General features: G+C 43.6%; 1 protein-coding gene across 4 annotated transcripts in view; it reads left to right on the forward strand.

Moving 5' to 3' along the window:
* Positions 1-19,501, forward strand: part of RALGAPB (Ral GTPase activating protein non-catalytic subunit beta) — a 67,117-nt gene that overhangs the window by 35,604 nt on the left and 12,012 nt on the right. For 2 of the 4 annotated variants that reach the window (XM_075438921.1, XM_075438924.1), the window contains 10 exons: positions 797-930; positions 3,393-3,575; positions 5,630-5,781; positions 7,772-7,959; positions 10,088-10,194; positions 11,813-11,965; positions 12,593-12,802; positions 13,789-13,947; positions 16,217-16,382; positions 18,957-19,079. In XM_075438921.1, the coding sequence (XP_075295036.1) occupies positions 797-930; positions 3,393-3,575; positions 5,630-5,781; positions 7,772-7,959; positions 10,088-10,194; positions 11,813-11,965; positions 12,593-12,802; positions 13,789-13,947; positions 16,217-16,382; positions 18,957-19,079 (1,575 nt within the window). The remainder of the gene's footprint in view (positions 1-796; positions 931-3,392; positions 3,576-5,629; positions 5,782-7,771; positions 7,960-10,087; positions 10,195-11,812; positions 11,966-12,592; positions 12,803-13,788; positions 13,948-16,216; positions 16,383-18,956; positions 19,080-19,501) is intronic. The other 2 variants (XM_075438923.1, XM_075438925.1) reach the window with 1 other exon arrangement.

The raw sequence follows: 19,501 nt of genomic DNA on the forward strand, positions 1-19,501 counted from the left end.
TTGCTCCTTTGGTGGTCTTCAGTTTAACTGGTGTTGACCAAATAGAAGTGAGCTCACCTTGGTATTGTAGCCTAGGCTGACAACTCTGTTCTTGCCAACGAAAATTTTTTTTTCCTCTAGTTCTATAACTAAGGAGAGGAGGGGTATTAGCAGGAAAGAGTTCAGTATGTTCTAGGCATTCATATAAATATGTTGGTGCTTTCTCTCTACAGGATTTGTTTGATTGACATTATTAAACTGCTAGTTTTCAGCACACCATTTGAATTGTGTGTTTAATTTGTATGGGTTCTCATTGACAAGTCCGTGCAAAAAGATCCCTTTGTAATGTTAAAAAAAAAATTTTAAATATTTGACTTACGGAGTCTTTAAACAGTGATGTAACTTGAAAGATATTTTTGTAATATATTAATTCTATTTTATTTTTTTATTTCCTGTGCACAGAAGGTAAGGGTGTATGAAATTTATGAAAAGAATTTGAAACTGGGTGCTTCACACAATAGAAAACTGAAAACAAAATGGTCTGATTTTACAGGGATTATCCAAAACGTCTTTAAAAAAAAAACTTTTACAATTGAGATAAGCTAGTCTGAATGTATTTGTACAGTGTCTGGTGGTGTGTAGAAGGGAGTTAGCCTGTGCAAAGGTGACCAGCCCTATTTTGAGATTCTGGGGTGTGTATAATTTTATTTTAAGTCTGTGTTGTGGCTGCTGTGGTTGTGCCTGTGCCTTGCTTATTGTCACTAACGCTTAGTTATTTTCCCTCTCTGTGGCATGTGGTATTGGGGTTATATCCTAGCTCTTAATACAGATACAGCTGCTGGACTGCTGATACGCAGTATTCACCTGGTAACCCAAAGGCTCAACTCGCAGTGGAGGCAGGACATGAGTATCTCCCTGGCTGCACTGGAGCTGCTGTCTGGACTAGCAAAGGTGAGAGGCAAAGTTTTGTGTGCCCTGGCCTCTTCTCGAAGGGTGATTATGGTCCTGTTCGGGTGAAAGTCATGCCACCAAAGAGATGTCTCTGTCAGCAAGTGTTCTGTTTGGACACGAGAAAAAACAGTGCTCCTCTTGTACTCTGTCTGCTGATGTGTGTGCTCTGTGGCTCAGGCGATGCATGCCCTGAAAAGCCTGGTGGCTGAAGGTGAAGCTCAGGATGGCTTGTTAGGTACGCGTGGCTCTGCTGTCTGGTTCTGGATGGGGTTGTTGAGCTAGCTGAATGCCTCCTAACCTTTCTCATGGATTCCTGCATGTGTCTGGTTTTGGGTTTTGGGGTTTTTTTACGCTACAGAGGATGCATCTGCCATATTAGGTTGCACGTTCGAGGAGAATCTTGCCACTAAGCTTCCAGTGGCGGTGTAGGGGCTTGGGCCATTAGTTCTCAGCCCCGCTGTGAACCATTTGTCATAGCTTTGCTCGGCTGGGAGGCCGGTCTGTCTGGTCACTGCGTAACCAGACTTAGAAACAAGAGGTTTTGTTGCTGGTAGTTGGCAGATTGCAAATATCCCAGGATATTAAACAACCTCATTGCCCTTTGTGTAGGTGTTGTACCTGCTTTTCCCCTTCCATCTCGTCTTGGAAATAGTGTTCTTAGCTTAGAAAATGATAGTGTATTTCTAATGTGAAGGCATCACCTTCTTCAGAGCTTTATCTGCGCGCAGTGCCTTGATTCGACAGCAAATAACTGAACTAAAACTACAAGGCAGCAGGGGTGGGCTTTGGTTATTGAGAATTGAAACGCCCTTTTCTGCTTGAGGGCTCTTGTCCCCAGGCTGGACATTTGTTAAGCAACAGTCCAGTGTATTTACAGCAGCCACGATGGCGCAGTGTACCAGTTCAGCATTTCCCATCATACTCCCCCAGAAACTCGACAGATCTCTTTGAAATATGTCTCAGGCATTTTTTAGAGCGTGGAGTCAGCACTGAGCCATGTTGGACTGGGTGCTTGTTTTATTACTGCAGCAGCATGAGCTGGAGGATGCATTTCAAAGTGCTCTGCAATTAATTAACGTGTGGTTGTTTGGTCTTAGAGTGTTGTACAGAACCAGGGGTTCCTGCAGCTTGTGTGGTTAAGCCAGGGGTTTGGGTTTTTTTTCTTGGATTGCAAGGAGACAGGAATGTGAAAATACATTATCTTTTCAAACGCTTCCCCAGGTTAATATGAAATACTGTAATTTTTGTATAATTCTCACGCATCTGAGGTAGTTTTTTCTCTGGGGTATCTTGGATACCTTTCCCCTTTGTAACAAAGAGGGTAGAAAGAGATCACCTCCTGCTGCAGAACTGCAGAGTGGAGAACTGGATCTGCTTGTGCCTTGGGAGGTGACAATTGGCCCAGCCCTGCTCAGGTGGTGGGCTGTCCTGTCTTCTGTCTGTTCAGCACCAGGTTGTTAGTGGGACTTGGCAGATTCAAAAATCCTGTGACAGTGCTGGTTCCCCAGCCTGCCTTTCGGCAGCTCATCTTGAGGGGACTCCCTTTGCCGTAGATCTTACGCTTCTGGAGGAAACGCTGCCTTCGTCCTAGGGTGCTGAATTGTCACCCCCTGCTTTGCGGGGTACAGCTGTCTGGCTCCGGTGGTGTCACCAGCAAGAGCATCCGCCTTCCTGCTTGGATAAGGGTGCACCATAATGAGCAAATCCGTACACGGCGTGGCCAAATGCTACAGAGTAGAAAAATCCAGCTTGAACTGTGACCGTTCCTGTGCCGAGTCACAGGCTTGGGAGAAAAGAGAAATTCAGTTCTTTAGTTTTACAGTGTAGATCCTCGTGACTTGGTGTACCTCTGGTCTGGAGGCTTGCTCTCCGAAGCCCTGAGCTGAGAGAGCAGCTGAGGGTTATTTGCAGTGAGTTTTGGGAGAGGGCTTATGGGGTTTTTTGCCAGTCTGCTTGTCTAAGGTTGGCTTTTCTGTCCGTTCTTCACTGGTGAAAGTTAATGTGCGGACAGAATATGCCTAGTGGAAACCTGTTCGAGCAGAATGACGCCCCGTGGCAGGGAGACTTGGCAGTGAGTGGGTTCTCAGAGGTACAGAATGGGTTGCTGTAGCTGAAGGAGAGAGGTATTTGCTGAAAATAAGTTTAAAATGCAGATTTATTCAGCTTGCAATTAAGTTTCTTATCAAACCGTATTGGTACCGCTCTTGCTCTTGGAAACCAAGCCATGCGGTGTGGTGGCACTTCAGTGTGGCTTTGCTTTCCTGTAAGTTTCGATATCCATCACTGGTAAATATTTTTACCCACAGCTTTTAAGCTGTTACCATAATCATAAGCTGTGATCATAAAAGAGCTCAACCATTGATACCTATTTCTTAAAACTGCATTTAAAAATGCCTTTAAAAACTCTTCTTTGAAAGATTTTTGTGGAGGAATTCTCATCCTCTCCTGCGTGCTTCTGACAGGTGAGAGTGGCGGTGGACTCCTCGGATCGGAAGCGAGCCATTGGCTCCGTCTGCAGCTACATCGTGTACCAGTGCAGCCGCCCGGCCCCGCTGCACTCCCGCGACCTCCACTCCATGATAGTGGCAGCTTTCCAGTGCCTCTGCGTCTGGCTCACCGAGCACCCGAACATGCTGGAGGAGAAGGTGGGAGCCCTTCCTCTGTGTGTTCTGGCTGCTCCAAATCATAATCCCTTTTGTGCCTGACCCGTCTGATCGTGATACTTGAAAATAACGTGGTTTTCTTAGTTTTCAGAAGTATGCTGGGAATTTCAAAGCTGGTTTCTGTGCAAAGTAGTTCTAAATTTTGATTTCTGCTCTTTATTCACCAAGAATGTCTTTTGGCTTTAAAATGACCTTTTGTATTTCTAAGAATGTCTTGATCTTTCTGCTTGCTTTGTGAAACTGGAAAAAGAGAGAAGAAAAGAAAATCTGAAAAAAAAAAACCTGAAAAGAGAAATACAGGAATTAATGATGTTTATATAGCATAGCTACCTGCTGCAGATAAACTTCCCTAAATGCCATGTCTCTTCTCAATTCTCAGCTCTTACCTGACTAGAAGATATTCTAGACTTAACAGAATTCCTTTGATGCTAATATTTTGATAATGGTAGTTTGTTTCATCAAGAGACCAATTTTCTAGAAACTGAGCAAGGCATAGCTCAGTACAAGATGGAATTTGCTTGGGAAGCTTGAAAAGAGCAGAAAAGGAAAGATGCATGTTTCCAACAGTCTTCTGTTTAAATTAAAAAAAAAAAAGTGAATATTTTCATTGTTGGTCTCCTTGCAGAGACAGCTCAGTGATCTTTCTATATTTTTATACATAATGTATATTAATATGTATTGGATAATATTTTCTATATTTTATATTTATATTTTATTTATATATTCTGTAGCTTATAAAAATACATATATTTTTTAAAAATGAAAATTGAAAGCCCACAAGCAGGACTGTAAATAAAGATGCTTTCTGCATGTGCTCTGTGGTACTGGCGTGGCTGTAGGACAGGATGGTTTCCCTGCATGTGGCACAGCATGGGTTTATTCAGTTGCGTAATGCTTTATTTGCTCTCATGAGGTTCTCTTTATTTTACCAATCACTGCTTATCAAGATAGTGATACATACTGTATGTAGTAAATACTGGACACTTAGTAGCTCATTTCTGGGTCATGATTGTCAGATGGGAACCTTTCATTGCATTTGCAAGTATTAGAACTGCAATTTTCCAGGTGCCTCACTTTACATTTGCTTTGAATTTCACCTGCTATTTTACTAGCCAAAACTTTAAACTCCTTCTGTAGTTCTTTGTGGCTAGTCTTTGCATCTTGACACTAATTAATTTTTCTCTATCAGAAAACTTTGATCTTCCTCTTCACCTCTTTTTCTACATTAATTATAAATATAAGGAAGGACACAGGCCAAGGCATAGAAACCTGCCTGGTGTCTGGTGGTAAAAAAATGAACGTTTGTGTTCAAATTTTAGTCAATCGTTTATTCATGAGAATGTTTTCCTTGTTATTCCATAGCTCAAGCTGTGAGATTTGAACCTTTGTTGTAGCAATCCAGATATTTTCAGCAAATGATTTTGTAATGAGCAGCGCTTGTGAGGCGTACCTGCCGTTCTGCTGGGCGCTGGCCTCTCCTGCAGTAGATTCGTTGAAGCTTTGCTGTGTGCTTTTATTGTTATTGTTCACTTGATGAATTTCATACCATGATGTTTTACTTGTGAAAGCTGTTGGCAATTGAAAGATTTGGAAAAGAATTTCTTGCAATTGTCCAGATAAGTTGGTTCTTAATGTGTTTAGAACTTAATTCAAAGTTCTGCAGAGTGTCTCAGAAATGCATTCAGTATCTCTTTAAATATGTTTACATTTTTCAGTTGCACTCTTAGTAGTCCTCTTGGCAATTTTGTACTTGTATAGTGGAATATGTTGGGTGTATATACTCATTTGGAGTACTTTCTCTCTACCGTTAGAATACAAACACAAGCAGACGTCTGTAGATGGAAAAAAAGTCATTCCTATAGCAAATGTGATCTTATTTCCAACACTGTACGTTAGAATGATCTTCTGCCTGTATTTCTGAGCTCACGTGTCCAGCAGTACTTTATTTTGATCGATGGTAGATCACTGTTTCACTGAGGCCTTGGAGCCGTTGGTCAGAGAGCTGCCGTTTGAAAATGGTTTCTCTTGTGTTTTAGGATTGTTTGAAAGAGGTACTGGAGATTGTGGAGCTGGGCATTTCGGGAAGTAAATCCAAAAACAGTGAACAAGAGGTCAAGTACAAAGGAGATAAGGAGCCAAACCCCGCATCCATGAGAGTGAAGGATGCTGCTGAAGCTACACTAACGTGGTGTGTAATTTGTCAGAGCATGTTTACTGTTTAGCACTGCCTTCTCTGAGAGTGTTTTAATGAGGAGTTCCCAGCTAGTGAGGTCTGTGATGTAGCAAGAGCATTTGAGAAGTCAGCCAGAAGCTCCCTCTGTGTTGCCCTTTGGGTGGGACTGTCCCGTGCTGCCCTAACTGCCTTCCCCCTCCCATTACACAACAGCAAAAAGATCACCGTGATTGGTGTCTTCCCCTCCTGCCTTTTCTCTTGCTCGAGAGCAAAATCAGAGCCCTCCTGCAGCCCCTGGTGTTCTGTTCTCATCCAGTCCTCTCTGCAGATAGCAGTTCCCTGTCTCCCACTTGACCTAGTGATGCTGTCTTTCCATTCCCTCTTCTCCTTCTGCTTATCCAGACAAGATGCACCATCCCCACGCTGACTGGGGAACCGACAGACACTGTCTGGTGTCACACAGCAGGGAATGGCACACGCAGCAGATGTCGGTTGGTGCGGGATGGGATGTCGGTCTGCCCACAGCGTTGGGCTTGCTTAATATATTTGAGAGGTTCCGCTGGAAATGCGGTAACAGATAATGTGTGGGTTGGGGAGGGGAAGCACAGAGAGGAAAATTGAGATCTGCTCTAGAGAAGTTGAAAAGCACTGTTTTACTGGATGAACAGCATGATGGTAGACAGGACAGATTGAGGATGGGTAGGATAAACATGTTGTACATAAGGCAAAGCTGCTGTCTTTTTTGCTCTGCTTTGCAATAGAATTGTTATAAACTTTACTGTTAGTAAAAACAACTGCGTAATTTCCAAGGTGAAAGCAGCTACTCGTTGGAACTTGTGGACAAACCTTTATTGTTGCTAAAAGTGCCTCTTCTCATTTAGAGAAATGAAACAATTTGTTCTCAGAGTAAAGTGGACAAGTGTGTGGGAAGGACTTCAGTAAACGTACTGGTCTGGGTGGTCAGGTGAAGAGTGAAGTCCTGAGACAGATCATACGATCTTCAGTCTGACGCTGGACAACTCTCATTATTGGTTCTTGCCATAGAAATTTCCAGTCTCTAATAGCATTAGGCAGACCCTGTACAATTTTGGATGATTTACATTGGTACTGCTAGGAGCCTCACAAGGCTGTGGCTCCAAGGAGGTCGGCACTGTTGGTCCGTGCCTGGAGGCTTTCTGCCAGGGAAGGTTATCATCTGTGGTTGTTAAGGTTCATAGAATCAGAAGTCAGAAAAGCCCTCTAAGATCATCAGGTCCAACTGTCAGCCCAACACCCCCATGCCTGCTAAACCGTGTCCCCAAGTGCCACATCCACATGGTTTTTGAAAGCCTCCAGGGATGGGGACTCCCCCACTGCCCTGGGCAGCCTGGTCCAAGGCCTGACCACTCTTCCAGTAAAGAAATTTTTCCCAATATCCAATCTAACCCTCCCCTGATGCAACTCGAGGCCGTTTCCTCTTGTGCTGTCGCTAGTTAGTTGGGAGAAGTGACCAACACCCATCTCACGACAGTCTCCTTTCAGGTAGTTGTGTGATCCTGGGCCTTTTTTAAAAGGTTTTAAGTTAATGTAATCTGTACTTCAAGAAAGCAAAGACAATCATGACTGGTGCATCTACAATGTCTCTTGCTTGTTGATATGAGAGTAGGCTAAAGTGTGGGTGACCATCTCCAATCATCCATAATCTTCTAATAAGAATGAACATAAAAAAACCTGTGGAATGGTACAGATTTTTGTGCTTTAAAGCATATCTTCACATCTTTATAACCTAGGTTATAAAGAAACTAATTCTGGAGGCAGAGTACCCTTGTTTGTAGGTTTTCATATATGTATTTCTGAAGTTACTGGTTCTGTTTTAAAATAAGCTGGTGGGAGAGGGCAGCCTTGCCCTGATAGGGTAACTGCTGTGTCGAGATAATAATGAAGAATATGAGTGAAGGTCTGTGCTTGGGTAGAACAGTTCGTCGTCTCAATCTGTCGTAACTCTTAACTTTTTTCTCACCTGCAGTATTATGCAGTTACTTGGAGCATTTCCTTCTCCCAGTGGCCCTGCGTCTCCTTGCAGCTTGGTGAATGAAACCACATTAATTAAATATTCTCGTCTACCTACCATAAACAAGCACAGCTTCCGTTACTTCGTTCTGGATAATAGTGTCCTCCTGGCGATGTTGGAGCAGCCTCTAGGGAACGAACAGAGTAAGTTCCTACTTGCCACTTCCTTCTTCCTCTGGTTAAAACTCTCTGTGCAGAGCTGCAGCACGAAGGCAGCTCCGCGAGTGCCTTGCTTGCGTTTTGGGGGTCTTGCTGGTTCTGTGGGTGTGCGACTGAGCGGAGCGGTGGTGTTCTGGATGTTCTTCTGGAATGGATTGGTGAGAATAACTTCAGTGCCACTGATAGTCTGTCACCCCGTTAGATCAGATACTTGCAGCTGATTGCCATCTAAATTATTGCTGATGGGCAGAAGCAAGAGCATTACATTTTGAAAACATTGTTGTTCGTAAAAGAATTAAAATATAAAGAGTGTAGGAGGCTTGGAGGGGTAAGTGCTCAGCAAATGGTTGATGTGACACTTTTATACTTGCATGGTTGCTTTTGCTTGCTTTAGGGCTCCCATTACTAAATGTTTCTGTGGGTGCTTTCAGCTCAAATGGTTTTAGTTGCTTAGGAGCTGTTATAACTTTCCTGTGTACCATCCTGTTCTATCAGTGACATCTGCTGTAAAGGAGGTCTGTCACAGGGTATTGGCTTTCACAGCTGAATCGAACTGATTTCAGCCTCATAGGCTTTGACCAACAACAATTTATATTATATTAAAAAAAAATCTGGTATTAGATGACATGATGCTTTGAACTGAATAACTGATCCCAATATGTAAGTCTTCATGTATCAAGGCATTACCTAACAGAATAGATGAAAACTCTCTTATATGCTACCTCAGTTTAAGCCTAATGTGTGTTAGATCTGCTCATCTGCCATGGATATATTTTTCTCATCTATGGACAGGATGGAGTCGAGATTCTAGTCTTGAAACCAGAGATTGCTCAGAACTTCATGAACTGGCTAAGAGCAGTTGTTATGTTGAGTTGCAGTCCAGTGTGCTCAGCCTCCCTGAGAATCACTGAACAGATCTTGCAGACAGTGCTGATGCTGGGAGCCATTGCTGCACATCCGCCCACGGTCTGTGTTTGAGCAAGCGTGTTCCCGACTAGGACGGATTAGAGCACGCTAGAATGGCTGAGCAGTTCTCATCCTTACTCTGCCTCTGCTGAATGCGTTACTGAGCAATCCTGTAAAGCTGCTAGAATCTGAAAGTAGATTATCTTTTCTTGCTGTGCAGAACTTGCTTACAAATCCCCCTTAAAGTACACGATTAATTGCAGTAATGCACAAGTACATCAGATCACTTTTTGAGGCAGATCACTGAAATGGATGATTGTGGAGAGTGGGTTTTGTTTGTCTGTACGTGTGCTTATGTAGCTGTGCTGCACCCTGTGCTTCCCGTGAAATACTAAGGAAGGAGTGTGTACCTGCTAGGTACCTGGCGGTGTCAGTTGGTGGTTTACATGCACAAAAGATAAATAATTTTAAAAAGAAAAGCTGTAGAGGTGTGATGATCCCTTTTCTAAGGTTGCTAATATCTGTGGCCTTTTAAATCTCAAAGGAAGACTGAAATCCCTGCAATGTTAAGACCATCATGGTGCAAGTTGAAAGGCACCTCGGGAAGCTGCAGCGTAAGCGCCTGCTCTAACCAAGGTCAATACTGCATTCAGACCAGGACAGTGCAACCTGGCATTGTCCAAGTAGGTCTTGGAAACCAATGAGGACAACTTCTCTGGGTCCCTGTGCCTTGTTGGGAAAAATCTTCCACGATGTGAAGTCAGAATCTTCCCCTGTCTTAGTGTGGCCGTGATCTCTTGTCCTTCCACTGTTGTTATTGCTGCTGTTTGTCCGAGGCCTTTGCAGAAGGTCATGGAAGTATCACAGAAGCTGTGTCTCCATATGGTCATTTGTCTTAAACAGACAGTGGCTGGACAATCTTTTTTTATTTCCTGAAGATAATTTGGAGAGAAACAGTGATCTGCATGAATTTGGACGAAAGTTACTTTCAGTGATGAAACTGGGCTGGCAGCTACTGAACAGACTGCGGAGTAGAGTAGCCCTTTGCTGCTCCTCACCTGGAATTGTCTACAGGGTCAGGGAGGAGCTAACCTTGAAAACAAAACCACTGTCATCATGCCTGTATTTCTTTCTGGTTAAATTATTGCACAGTGAACTGCTGCAATTTATGATGATACCTTACTCTCTTAACCCATGTGCTTTGCAGATGACTCTTTCCCCTCTGTCACGGTTTTGATCCGTGGGACATCTGGAAGATTTGCATGGGCCCAGCAACTCTGTCTTTTACCAAGAGGAGCTAAAGCAAATCAAAAGGTCTCTATCAAAGCCCGTAAAGAAATCTTTAACTTAAAGATGTTCAGCAGAAATTCCACTAATGTGAGACAGCCCCACAGAGCTGGTGATTATACATTAAGGCTGAGCCACGGGGCCTTTAGCTGTAGGTAATGTGACACATCTCTGGTGACTCTTTACAACTTGTCATTGCTATGAAATACAGGCTGTGAAAGTGCTGTTGCCTTCTAGACTTGTTTAAGGGGAGGGGGATTTCTTTCTTTTCCAAAAGCACCTTCTGAAGTGGTGGGGCAATGGACAGTGTATTTAGTGGGTAGGCATGAGTGTTGATGTTGATTTTAGGACATCAGGCAAAGCCCTGGCAGCAGAGGGAGCGAAATCTGGGGGTGTAGAATGAGATGCTGCAGAGAGAACAGCTGCTCGAGCTACAAAGCCCAATGTTGCAAAGGTGGCTATAAACCTGCTGTGAAAACATTTATCTAGATGAACTCTGGAACATCTCTGAAGAGGAATAGTGGAGGAGAAATAACCCCAATCTCATTTTAAAGTAATATCTCTTAACTGCAGTTGTCTAGTGGAGCATGACCTTCCATTTCTTTGTGAACTCCAAATCTTCGAACTCTTCACATGCCCCTCAGTAAAATGAAGGAAGAAATAATGTGGCTGAACTGAGGGCCTGTCAGTCTCAGCTGTCATGTTCACGTTTAGATGAATCTGGTCTCTGCAAAGCAGCATTTGGGAAGACCCTCTGCATGATGCCTTTGGAGCTGTGCTGTCACGGATGCGGAGCCATTTCGCTGAGCAGCGTCAGCCCAAGTGTGCTGCCTCCCGCACCAAAGGAGAAGTCATGTCCTGGCTGCTGACCTCCTTACCAGTTTTAAGGGAACATTTCCACCTTAAAGGCACTCTGTAACTTTAATGTCAACAGTTTTGCCCTTTGGAAGCTTAGTTGGTAGTAAATAAATTTGTAAAGCAGCACTCAATATGTAATTAGAGGTCTTGCTTGCTTGGACTTTATGCACCTGTGATCCTGCACCTACATCTTCTGTTGCTTTCCTCAGTAACTTCAAGTTCTGAATTACGTACGGGCAGTTTAGCACATAGTGTAGTGCCAGTGTCGAAGCGGCACTGCGGTACGTTGTGCAGGCCCTCTCGGCACTCTGGCAGCGCACCTCGCTCCTGAGCCACAGCGTTGCTGTGTGCTCTCCCAGGACTTCCCAGCCTGGCTTGTGATCGTCAGAGGCAGCAGGGTGGAAATGCAGGCTTCTCGAGCAGTTGGCAGCTTTCACTCAACAGAACAGTTAGAGCAGGCTGAAAATAAGAGGTTGTCGTGTGAGCTTGCCAGTTTTATTGGGCTTTGCAACTCCTTAGAAGTTAGAGCGTGAGCAGGATTCATAGGTTCGGGAGTACAGCCACCAAAATGGGCAGAACTGTGTCTCTCTTATAAGTTACAGCCAAGTTTTTAATACAAGCCTATTAGTTTAAAGCACTTACTGAATGTTTTTTAATGATACCTCACTAATGGGTTAGTGTACTTCTGGTGGTGAGAGGGGAGGGAACGTTCTCTGTCTAATATGATAAAGTATTCCGTAGTGGTACGATGCCTTGAAGGTAAAAACTGTCCCCCTTTTTTGTCAAGACTTTTGTACCAGAACCTCGACCAGCTCCTAAAAATGATGTTGGATTAAAATACAGTGTGAAGCACCGCCCTTTTCCTGAAGAAGTGGATAAGATCCCGTTTGTGAAAGCTGACTTGAGCATTCCTGATTTACATGAAATTGTGAATGAGGAAGTAAGTAACTCTTAGTCTCTGACTTAATTTTGTTCTTGGGTTTTTTGGCTGTTCATGAATCATACACTAATGTCTTACTGCAAATAGTTTTACTCACTAGCTTGACTAATTTCATATTAATGGAATAATAACCTCTGCAAATTAATGAAGTCTCTTAGTTCTCCAGGAGGATGACAGTGCCTTGGATGTGTTTCTTGGAGACACTGCTCGCCATGTTTTACTACAGATCCTAATATCCTGGATCAATGACTTGCATTTTGTTGCTTCTTCTGGGGAAATGGAACAGGCTTTTTTGAGACCTCCTGGGGGACGAGAAGGGTTCATGTTTCAAAAGTATTTTAACGTTTCACAGTGGCAAATGTATGTTAGTTCCTGTTCACTTAAAAGGGAGAAGCTGTAGCTGATCCTGGGTACGTAAATTTGCACCGCTCTCCCATGCAACCAGAGTGTTTAGGCATTCACTTGGTAACGTTACAAGGTCTTGCTGATAGTGCTTCAGCAAACATCATGGTGGTGGAGTTGCAGCTGTGCTGTCTGTGACTTACAGCGTTCCTAAATGATGGAGCTGTTTTCTTAGTGGAGCTTAGTGACCTTGGTGGAATCGGCATTTCACACAATGTTTTTCAGCTTGAAGAACGACACGAGAAGCTGAGGAATGGCATGGCTCAGCAGATTATTTTTGAGACTTCCATAGATCAGAAAAGTGAAGAGGAGTGGCGGAAGAAGAGCTTTCCCGATCCGATCACAGAGTGTAAGCCCCCACCACCGGCCCAGGAGTTCCAGACAGCACGCCTGTTCCTCTCGCACTTTGGGTTTCTCTCACTAGAGGCATTGAAGGTGACCTGATACTTCTTAATGTTGTGCAGATGCTTTCAGTACCCATACGGCCTGGCTTGGCAGAAGAAGAAAACTGTGTTTTGTTAGTGGAAGATCTGTGTAATTCCAACTACTGTGAAGCTGTAGTCTAGTCAAATAAAGTGGTGGATTCCAGTCTTCCAGGATTGTGAGCATGGTTGTGAAAGGCCATGCCTTCAAGTTGAACATGCTCTGAATAGGTGGCTGTATCTTTATTTTTGCAGTGAGTATGTGAGCTTTCACGTTGGTGTGTTCATACTTGAAATCATTCCCTTGGCTTGAATTAGGTTTTGGGGTGGTACTTTAAGAGTTCTGAAATATGACTGCCTTAGAAGTGCTGCTCCAGAGATGATTGTGCTGAAGTGGTTTAACCACATATAAACACTAGGGAGTACATACACGTTGCAGAGCTTTATTTTTAAAGTTAAAATAACAGCAGTTTGTAGAGATGATCCATATTCTTAAATTTAAATTCTGCCTCTTAGGAATGGATTCTCCCTTTTATTTGTTCCATTTCCTTCCAGAAAACCGTCAACAAAAGCAGACAATGGAGCTTTTGCAAAAATGATATCTAAAAGTGCTTAGTAATTTACATATTAGTGGTATATAAGTTAATAAATATGAAACTACACACGTGACTGTGTGTAGTCATGATATTTTGGAAGTATCTGCTTTTGTTGTAGTAGCTAGCATTCTTTGAGCAAAATGTTATGTCTCCTTTGCTGGCAAAACACTGTTTTTATTTAATGAGGAGAGTAGAATGCAACAAATTGTCAAACTGTTATGCTTGTTGTTGCTTATTTACAGCAACAGGATTACATTACATCAGAAACTGGTGTATCATTTTGCTCTTAGGAGAAAAGGGAAATTGCCTTTTCAGATATTAGTGGATTATTACTGAAGCCATAAAGACCTTTTCAGTTAGGCAAGATGGTTTTTTAAGCTGTTGAACTCTGTCTGTTGTGTAGGAGCCTGCTAACAGTCGTCTACCTCCTCACCTGATTGCACTTGACTCTGCTCTTCCTGGGTTTTTTGATGACCTTGGCTACTTGGATTTATTACCATGTCGTCCTTTTGATACTGTTTTCATTTTCTACATGAAGGCAGGCCAGAAAACAAGCCAGGAGGTACGTGAAAGCGTCGAGTGCCAGATAGCCTGTATTGTCTTGTTTGTAGTCATCCTCAGGTGAATAAAGCAGCACTGCTGGTGACTTGAGTGGAGAATCCGAACCGGGGGCTCTGGGCTTTGTGTGTGTTTACAGCGTGAGCTGTGACAAGTCACCGCATACTCTTTTCATCTGTTGGTTGAAGTACATTACCCACACTTAGGATTGTTGTAAGGTCTCGATAAAACATCTTTTTAATATATTTAAATATATTCATAGTGGTTTTGTTACCTGTTCTGTTCTTATTGTCCTTATTTGTAGAGTTCAGAGATTGGTATTAGAAATGCATTTCAGATTTGTTGGCTCAGCTTGTAGGGAAGGCTGCAGTTTCTGCCAGCAGTGTGCGATGTCCAGGTAGTTTGGTTTCCTTCTAATGTTAAACACATGTTAAAAGAATGAAAAACTTTCTGCAGGCAAGAAGATATTATTGCTTTGTAAGTCTTTACATTATGCTATTTACATTCAAATGTGATTATGTTAATCAGGTTAATTTATGCAAGTCTAAATCGTGACTTCTTTAGACCGTGATGTAGAAACTCACAAAGACAGCTTATGGGCTCATTAGAAAAGAGTACTTCTGTAGTACCTTCTCCTCGTTCCATTCACAACTCTCATAGTAAAGGGTAGAAGCGTAGCTTCCATGATAACTGGTTGTGCCATCTCGTCATGTTACTGTGAAGGTACAGTTGACAGAACATTGTAGCACCTGCTACTTCAGTGTGGATTACTCTAGTTCTTGAAACCAGGATCGTTCTGTTTGTGAGTTTTCAAGTTGAAGTTCAGAGTAGCCGGTAAACTCTTTCCGTCTCTGCAGTCACCTATGAAACAAGACATGAAAGGTTTGCCTTCCAGCTGAAATGTGCTCTCGCTGAGCTAGTAGAATGCTTTTTTCCCATCTGATGCTTATGGATTTATGCTCTTATTGTGCTAGTATGGATTAAGACAGATGAGATTACTTAGTCCTGCAGAACTTGCTGGCCATTGGAAACCCAGTTAGCATGGGGTTTGCCATGTAGATTTAAGACAGTCTTGTATTTGTGTGATTCTGGACGTATTGAGACACCGTATAAAGATGCCGCTCCTGCTTCAGGACCCCCGGACATCGTGCTGTGATCCCTAAGCCTTTCAGGTTGTGCAAAGTCGCAGTGGCAGTCGAGTTAGTAACATACTCGTCTCTGTGGACCTGAGCTGGGTGAGATACTGGCCAACACATCTTCAGTAAGACTGGTGGCTTAATTCTGTCCTGTATTGTTTTCAATATTGGCGATCAGGAGAGGAGGAGAGCAAAGCCAAGTCACAACGTGGTTCCTGCTTTGGTCCTACTGGGCCATCTCTGTGCATAAGAGTTCATGCCACTCCTGCTCAGGACCTCATCCTGTTCCAAGGGGCGACCCGCTCTTCTTTCACAAGGAGTGGTGTCACCTGTGTTTTTTCTGATGCTGCACAGCCCGGAATAGTGGCATCTAGCCCGCTGGTTATTGCATTAGACACAAATATTTTTCTGTGGTGGGTAGGCAATGGTTCTGGTAGACCCAAGCACAAATCATCCATGTCTCCCTGCGTGCCGTTTGGGGAAGGTCTCAGCTTTCAGTCAGTCACAGTGTGGGATAAAAATTGCCTTTGGATATGGAAACATCCCGGTTCTTTAGAAGGAGTAGGATTAAGGTTTAAAGTGAACAATACAGTGTGACATTTGGTTAAAGAGCATGCTCAGTCCTGCTGAAAACTGTTTTTGAAAATCTGTTTTGTAATTTAATATTCGGTGAGGCCTGCCTTCTAAATCGCTGCATGTCATCTGCAGGTGAGCAGTGATAAAATACCTTGCTCCTAATATGTCACCTCAGTTTAGTATTGAAAATTGTTCAGAAAGTTCTTGTGTTACATTTGGTGCTGATGCAGATTCTGCGCTGGGCAGTTCTGTGCTTTATCCCTGACGAGTGGATAAATCCCAAAATTTCAGTTTCTGCAGTTTGATTAACCATTTTACGGGCTTTGGCCATGATGGCAGAACGACGAGTTGATCGAATAGGACATTGCCAGGCAGGAGGGGAGGGTGCTGGGCAGCAGGGAGTAGTGTCCATGTAGCAAGTCAGCGGTTCCCGGCTTGCTGTGTAGCTATGTTTGGGCAAAACCACACTGGTGACAGAAAATTTTAATTAAAAAAGTGGAGAGGAAGAAGGCTGCTTCCTGGAGTCTCCTGTACCTACTGGGGTGCTGCTGGTTATTTCAGATCCTGAAGAACATGGAGTCTTCCAGAATTGTGCAGCCACACTTTCTGGAGTTCTTGCTGTCTCTTGGCTGGTCCGTTGACGTGGGGAAGCACCCTGGGTGGACTGGCCATGTCTCAACAAGCTGGTCCATCAATAGCTGCAGTGATGAAGAGGGACCTGAACAAGGTAAGGCGTAGTAAATGGTGTCATATGAAATTAAAATGTTTAGGCTCCTTTAGGAGACAATTAATTTGAAATTTCTTGCTCCTGGATACCTATAAGGGCACTTGCATATTTTTTTCAGATAAATGCTGATGTTTACTAGAAAGGAATGTGTAAATATTAAATTAAGCTTCAAGTCAAAGTGAGCAAAACTCATGTCTGTGTGTGGTGTTGGGAGGAAGTAGCCTCTGCAAGAAATACCTCTGTGGTGGTTTTTTTTAGCAGACTTGATAAGGCTTTAATGTATTATCCAAAAGCAGTATTCAGATGAAATCGGATACAGATGGTGCTGCATATTGGCAAACAAATTTTGTGCAATTTTTAGTGTTCATTTAGTGCTACTGTGCAATTTTTAGTGTTCTGGAAGTAGGTGAAAATGAGGCATTGACTAATAAGTTAGCCTTGTGATTATGCTTGGTAGAAGGTAATGAAAACAAGCTGTGGTTTGTAGGTCATGGTGGTTGGAACCCACACACAGCTTTTTTCCTGTCCTGCTTAATTTACTCTGCTTTTTTCTGCTACAGCGGAAACTCCTGCTGTGGGCTTGTCATGTACTGCCCTCTCCCCATTCTGTCAACCAAAATGATCCTCAAGGTGGTGCATTGCTGTCCCAGGGTGGTGGACTGGAAGCTGGGTTAGTTTCTGCCATGAAGAGCAACGTAATTGAATTACCTGGGATTCTGATAGTGTCTGAGTTGGTCTCAGTGTGGTTCGTGGTCACTGCTCCAAGGACCAGACCTTTTCTTGGTGATCTGCAGAGCCTTGGCCTTCTGCTGTGGGTCACCCAAAGGCATTGAACAGGCTGGTCCAGCTTGTTGGATGTCTCTGATCTGGCATTTGCATCAGGTGCAGCACCGTTACTGCTGCAGTTGCTTAAGCAGTGCTCCTGCTCTGCTTTCCGTTCGCTGGACCTTGGAAATGCTCTTCACCTGTAACTGCAGCCAACTAAAAGCTGCTGTATTCATTTGTAGGATAGAACTACAAATGAAAGAAGGCTTGAAACCTGTTAAGACAACAGAAGCATGGCTTTATCTGAAAAAGTCAGGAGAGGTTACAAAATGGCCAGGTCTTGGCTGGATTTCCCTTTGAAGACAGGGTCAGACTGTGCTCTTCTCGGAGGCAGAGCCCTCTCCCTTCCCTTTGCGGCTGGCGTGATCAGTACGGCTGTGCAGAAGATGGTGCCTGGAGTCAGTGAGGCAGCCTTTTTAACTTGGATTTTTAATGTGGATTTAATGTGGGCTTTTTAACTTGGACTTTTTTCAGTGATTTGGGTCAGATCACAGACCACCAAACAGCTGATTGAATTCAGCAGACTGGGGGAAGAAGGAACAGAAAAAGCATTCAGGGATGGAAGGGAGGGCTACTTCTGCCCTGGTTCTGCTGTTGGAAAAATCCATAAGTGGAGTCCTACATTTAGCAAGCAGTGGCTAAAAGACTGAAATGGCAGATTTAGAGCAGACTTGGACCAACTTGTGGAGGTCGCTTGCTTTGTTTTCTCCTCCAGTCTTTGCTGTGACTAAAGCTTTGTTTTGTTAAGTGTGTTTTTCTCTTTGTGGATGGCTCTGATGATTAAAAACCCATTCAGGAGTCTAGAATAGCTGCCAGTGAGATCTGATTAAAATCAGTTCACAGGCAGATGCTTTGGTTTTGTTAGCCGTACACCCTAGGAAGCGAACAGTTGGGTTCGGGTCGTGGTGCCGCTCCCCGAGAGCTGCGGGCTGGAGATGCGGGGTGGTGCAGCATGGCTCAGAGGCTCCTGTGTGCCTCTGGCCACCTCGCTGCCAGCGTGCTGGATTTCGCTGCTCCCTTGATTTTGCTGAGGCAGCTATTCCAGGCACCCTTCTGTAAACTGGATCAGAGAAATAATTCAGCTTAAAGCCCTTGCTTAGGCTTTCTGGAGGCAGCGTGGGGAAGGGAAGGGGGGCTGTGTGTGTATGTGAGTCAGTGACAGCATGGCTCTACCAAAGAATCGTTTTCTCTCTGTGCTGTGAAGGCCTGATGTACGGGCGAGCTGTGGTGAGGGAGCAAATGAGGGCTGAGAACGAGGAGCTTTCTTGCATTGGGTTGAATTCCAGCGAGTCATTTTCTAACTCTCCTTGCCAGAAGAAAAGGCATAGAGGAGTCTCTAGAAGCTGGCTTGAATTCTAGAATAGTATCAGACTGAAGTTATAAATGTTAGAAACCTTTGGAAATGTGATGATGTCTGTTAGAGGGAATGGTTAGAAATAGCTACTAGATGAATTCTGGAGGCAGGTGTGCTTACTAGCCTACTCAATCCCAGGGGAATGGGCTATGCAGCACAATATGTTCAAATATATTCAGATAAGTCCTCTCCCAGCCCAAAATGCTATTTTCTTCAAGATAACAAAAAAGTTTGTCTGGGAATGGTTGTTAGCCATGAGATTTGACTGTGAAATCTTCTCATTTTAAAATTTCTCCTTACTGATTGCACTTTGTATTCGAATGTCTTCTTCTGAGGCAGTTAATAAAGAGGTAGAGCTTCCTTTTGACTAAACTTTCCTTTTATGTCCGTTTCAGATGATCTAGTTATTTCAGAAGATGTTGGGGCCAGTATCTTCAATGGGCAGAAGAAGGTGCTGTATTACGCAGATGCCCTGACGGAAATAGCTTTTGTTGTCCCATCGCCAGTGGAGTCCCTAAGTAAGATCGCTTTGAACATGCTGTTCACAGAGACCAAAGCACATTTTGTTGTTGTTGTTAGACAGCTTTTTCAGAAGCAGAACCTAAATAAGCTAACTAGTAGTGTGTCTAGCAAGACCCTTGTCAGAAAGCTACTGATGTTTAAATTGCAACATCCTGATCCTTAGACTTGTTCCTAAGGCGGTATCTGTTCTGTGCCCCTTTTTCTCAGTCGAAGCCTCAGTACGTGTCCAGGTTTGCGCAGTAGTGTTGCTGTTACCCTGGGTGCATTAGATTGGACATATGGTTCACCGTCAACTGGGGATGCTTTTTCTTTTCTCCTCTCCTGTCTTGGTGACGTGCTCCTGCAGCACGAGAAGGAGCACGTGCGCAACTGTTATGTAGGGGAGCGACAGCTTTCATGCCGTCTTTTGCACTCTAAA

This window comes from Opisthocomus hoazin, chromosome 18 (genome assembly GCF_030867145.1).
Source record: "Opisthocomus hoazin isolate bOpiHoa1 chromosome 18, bOpiHoa1.hap1, whole genome shotgun sequence".
NCBI lineage: Eukaryota > Metazoa > Chordata > Aves > Opisthocomiformes > Opisthocomidae > Opisthocomus > Opisthocomus hoazin.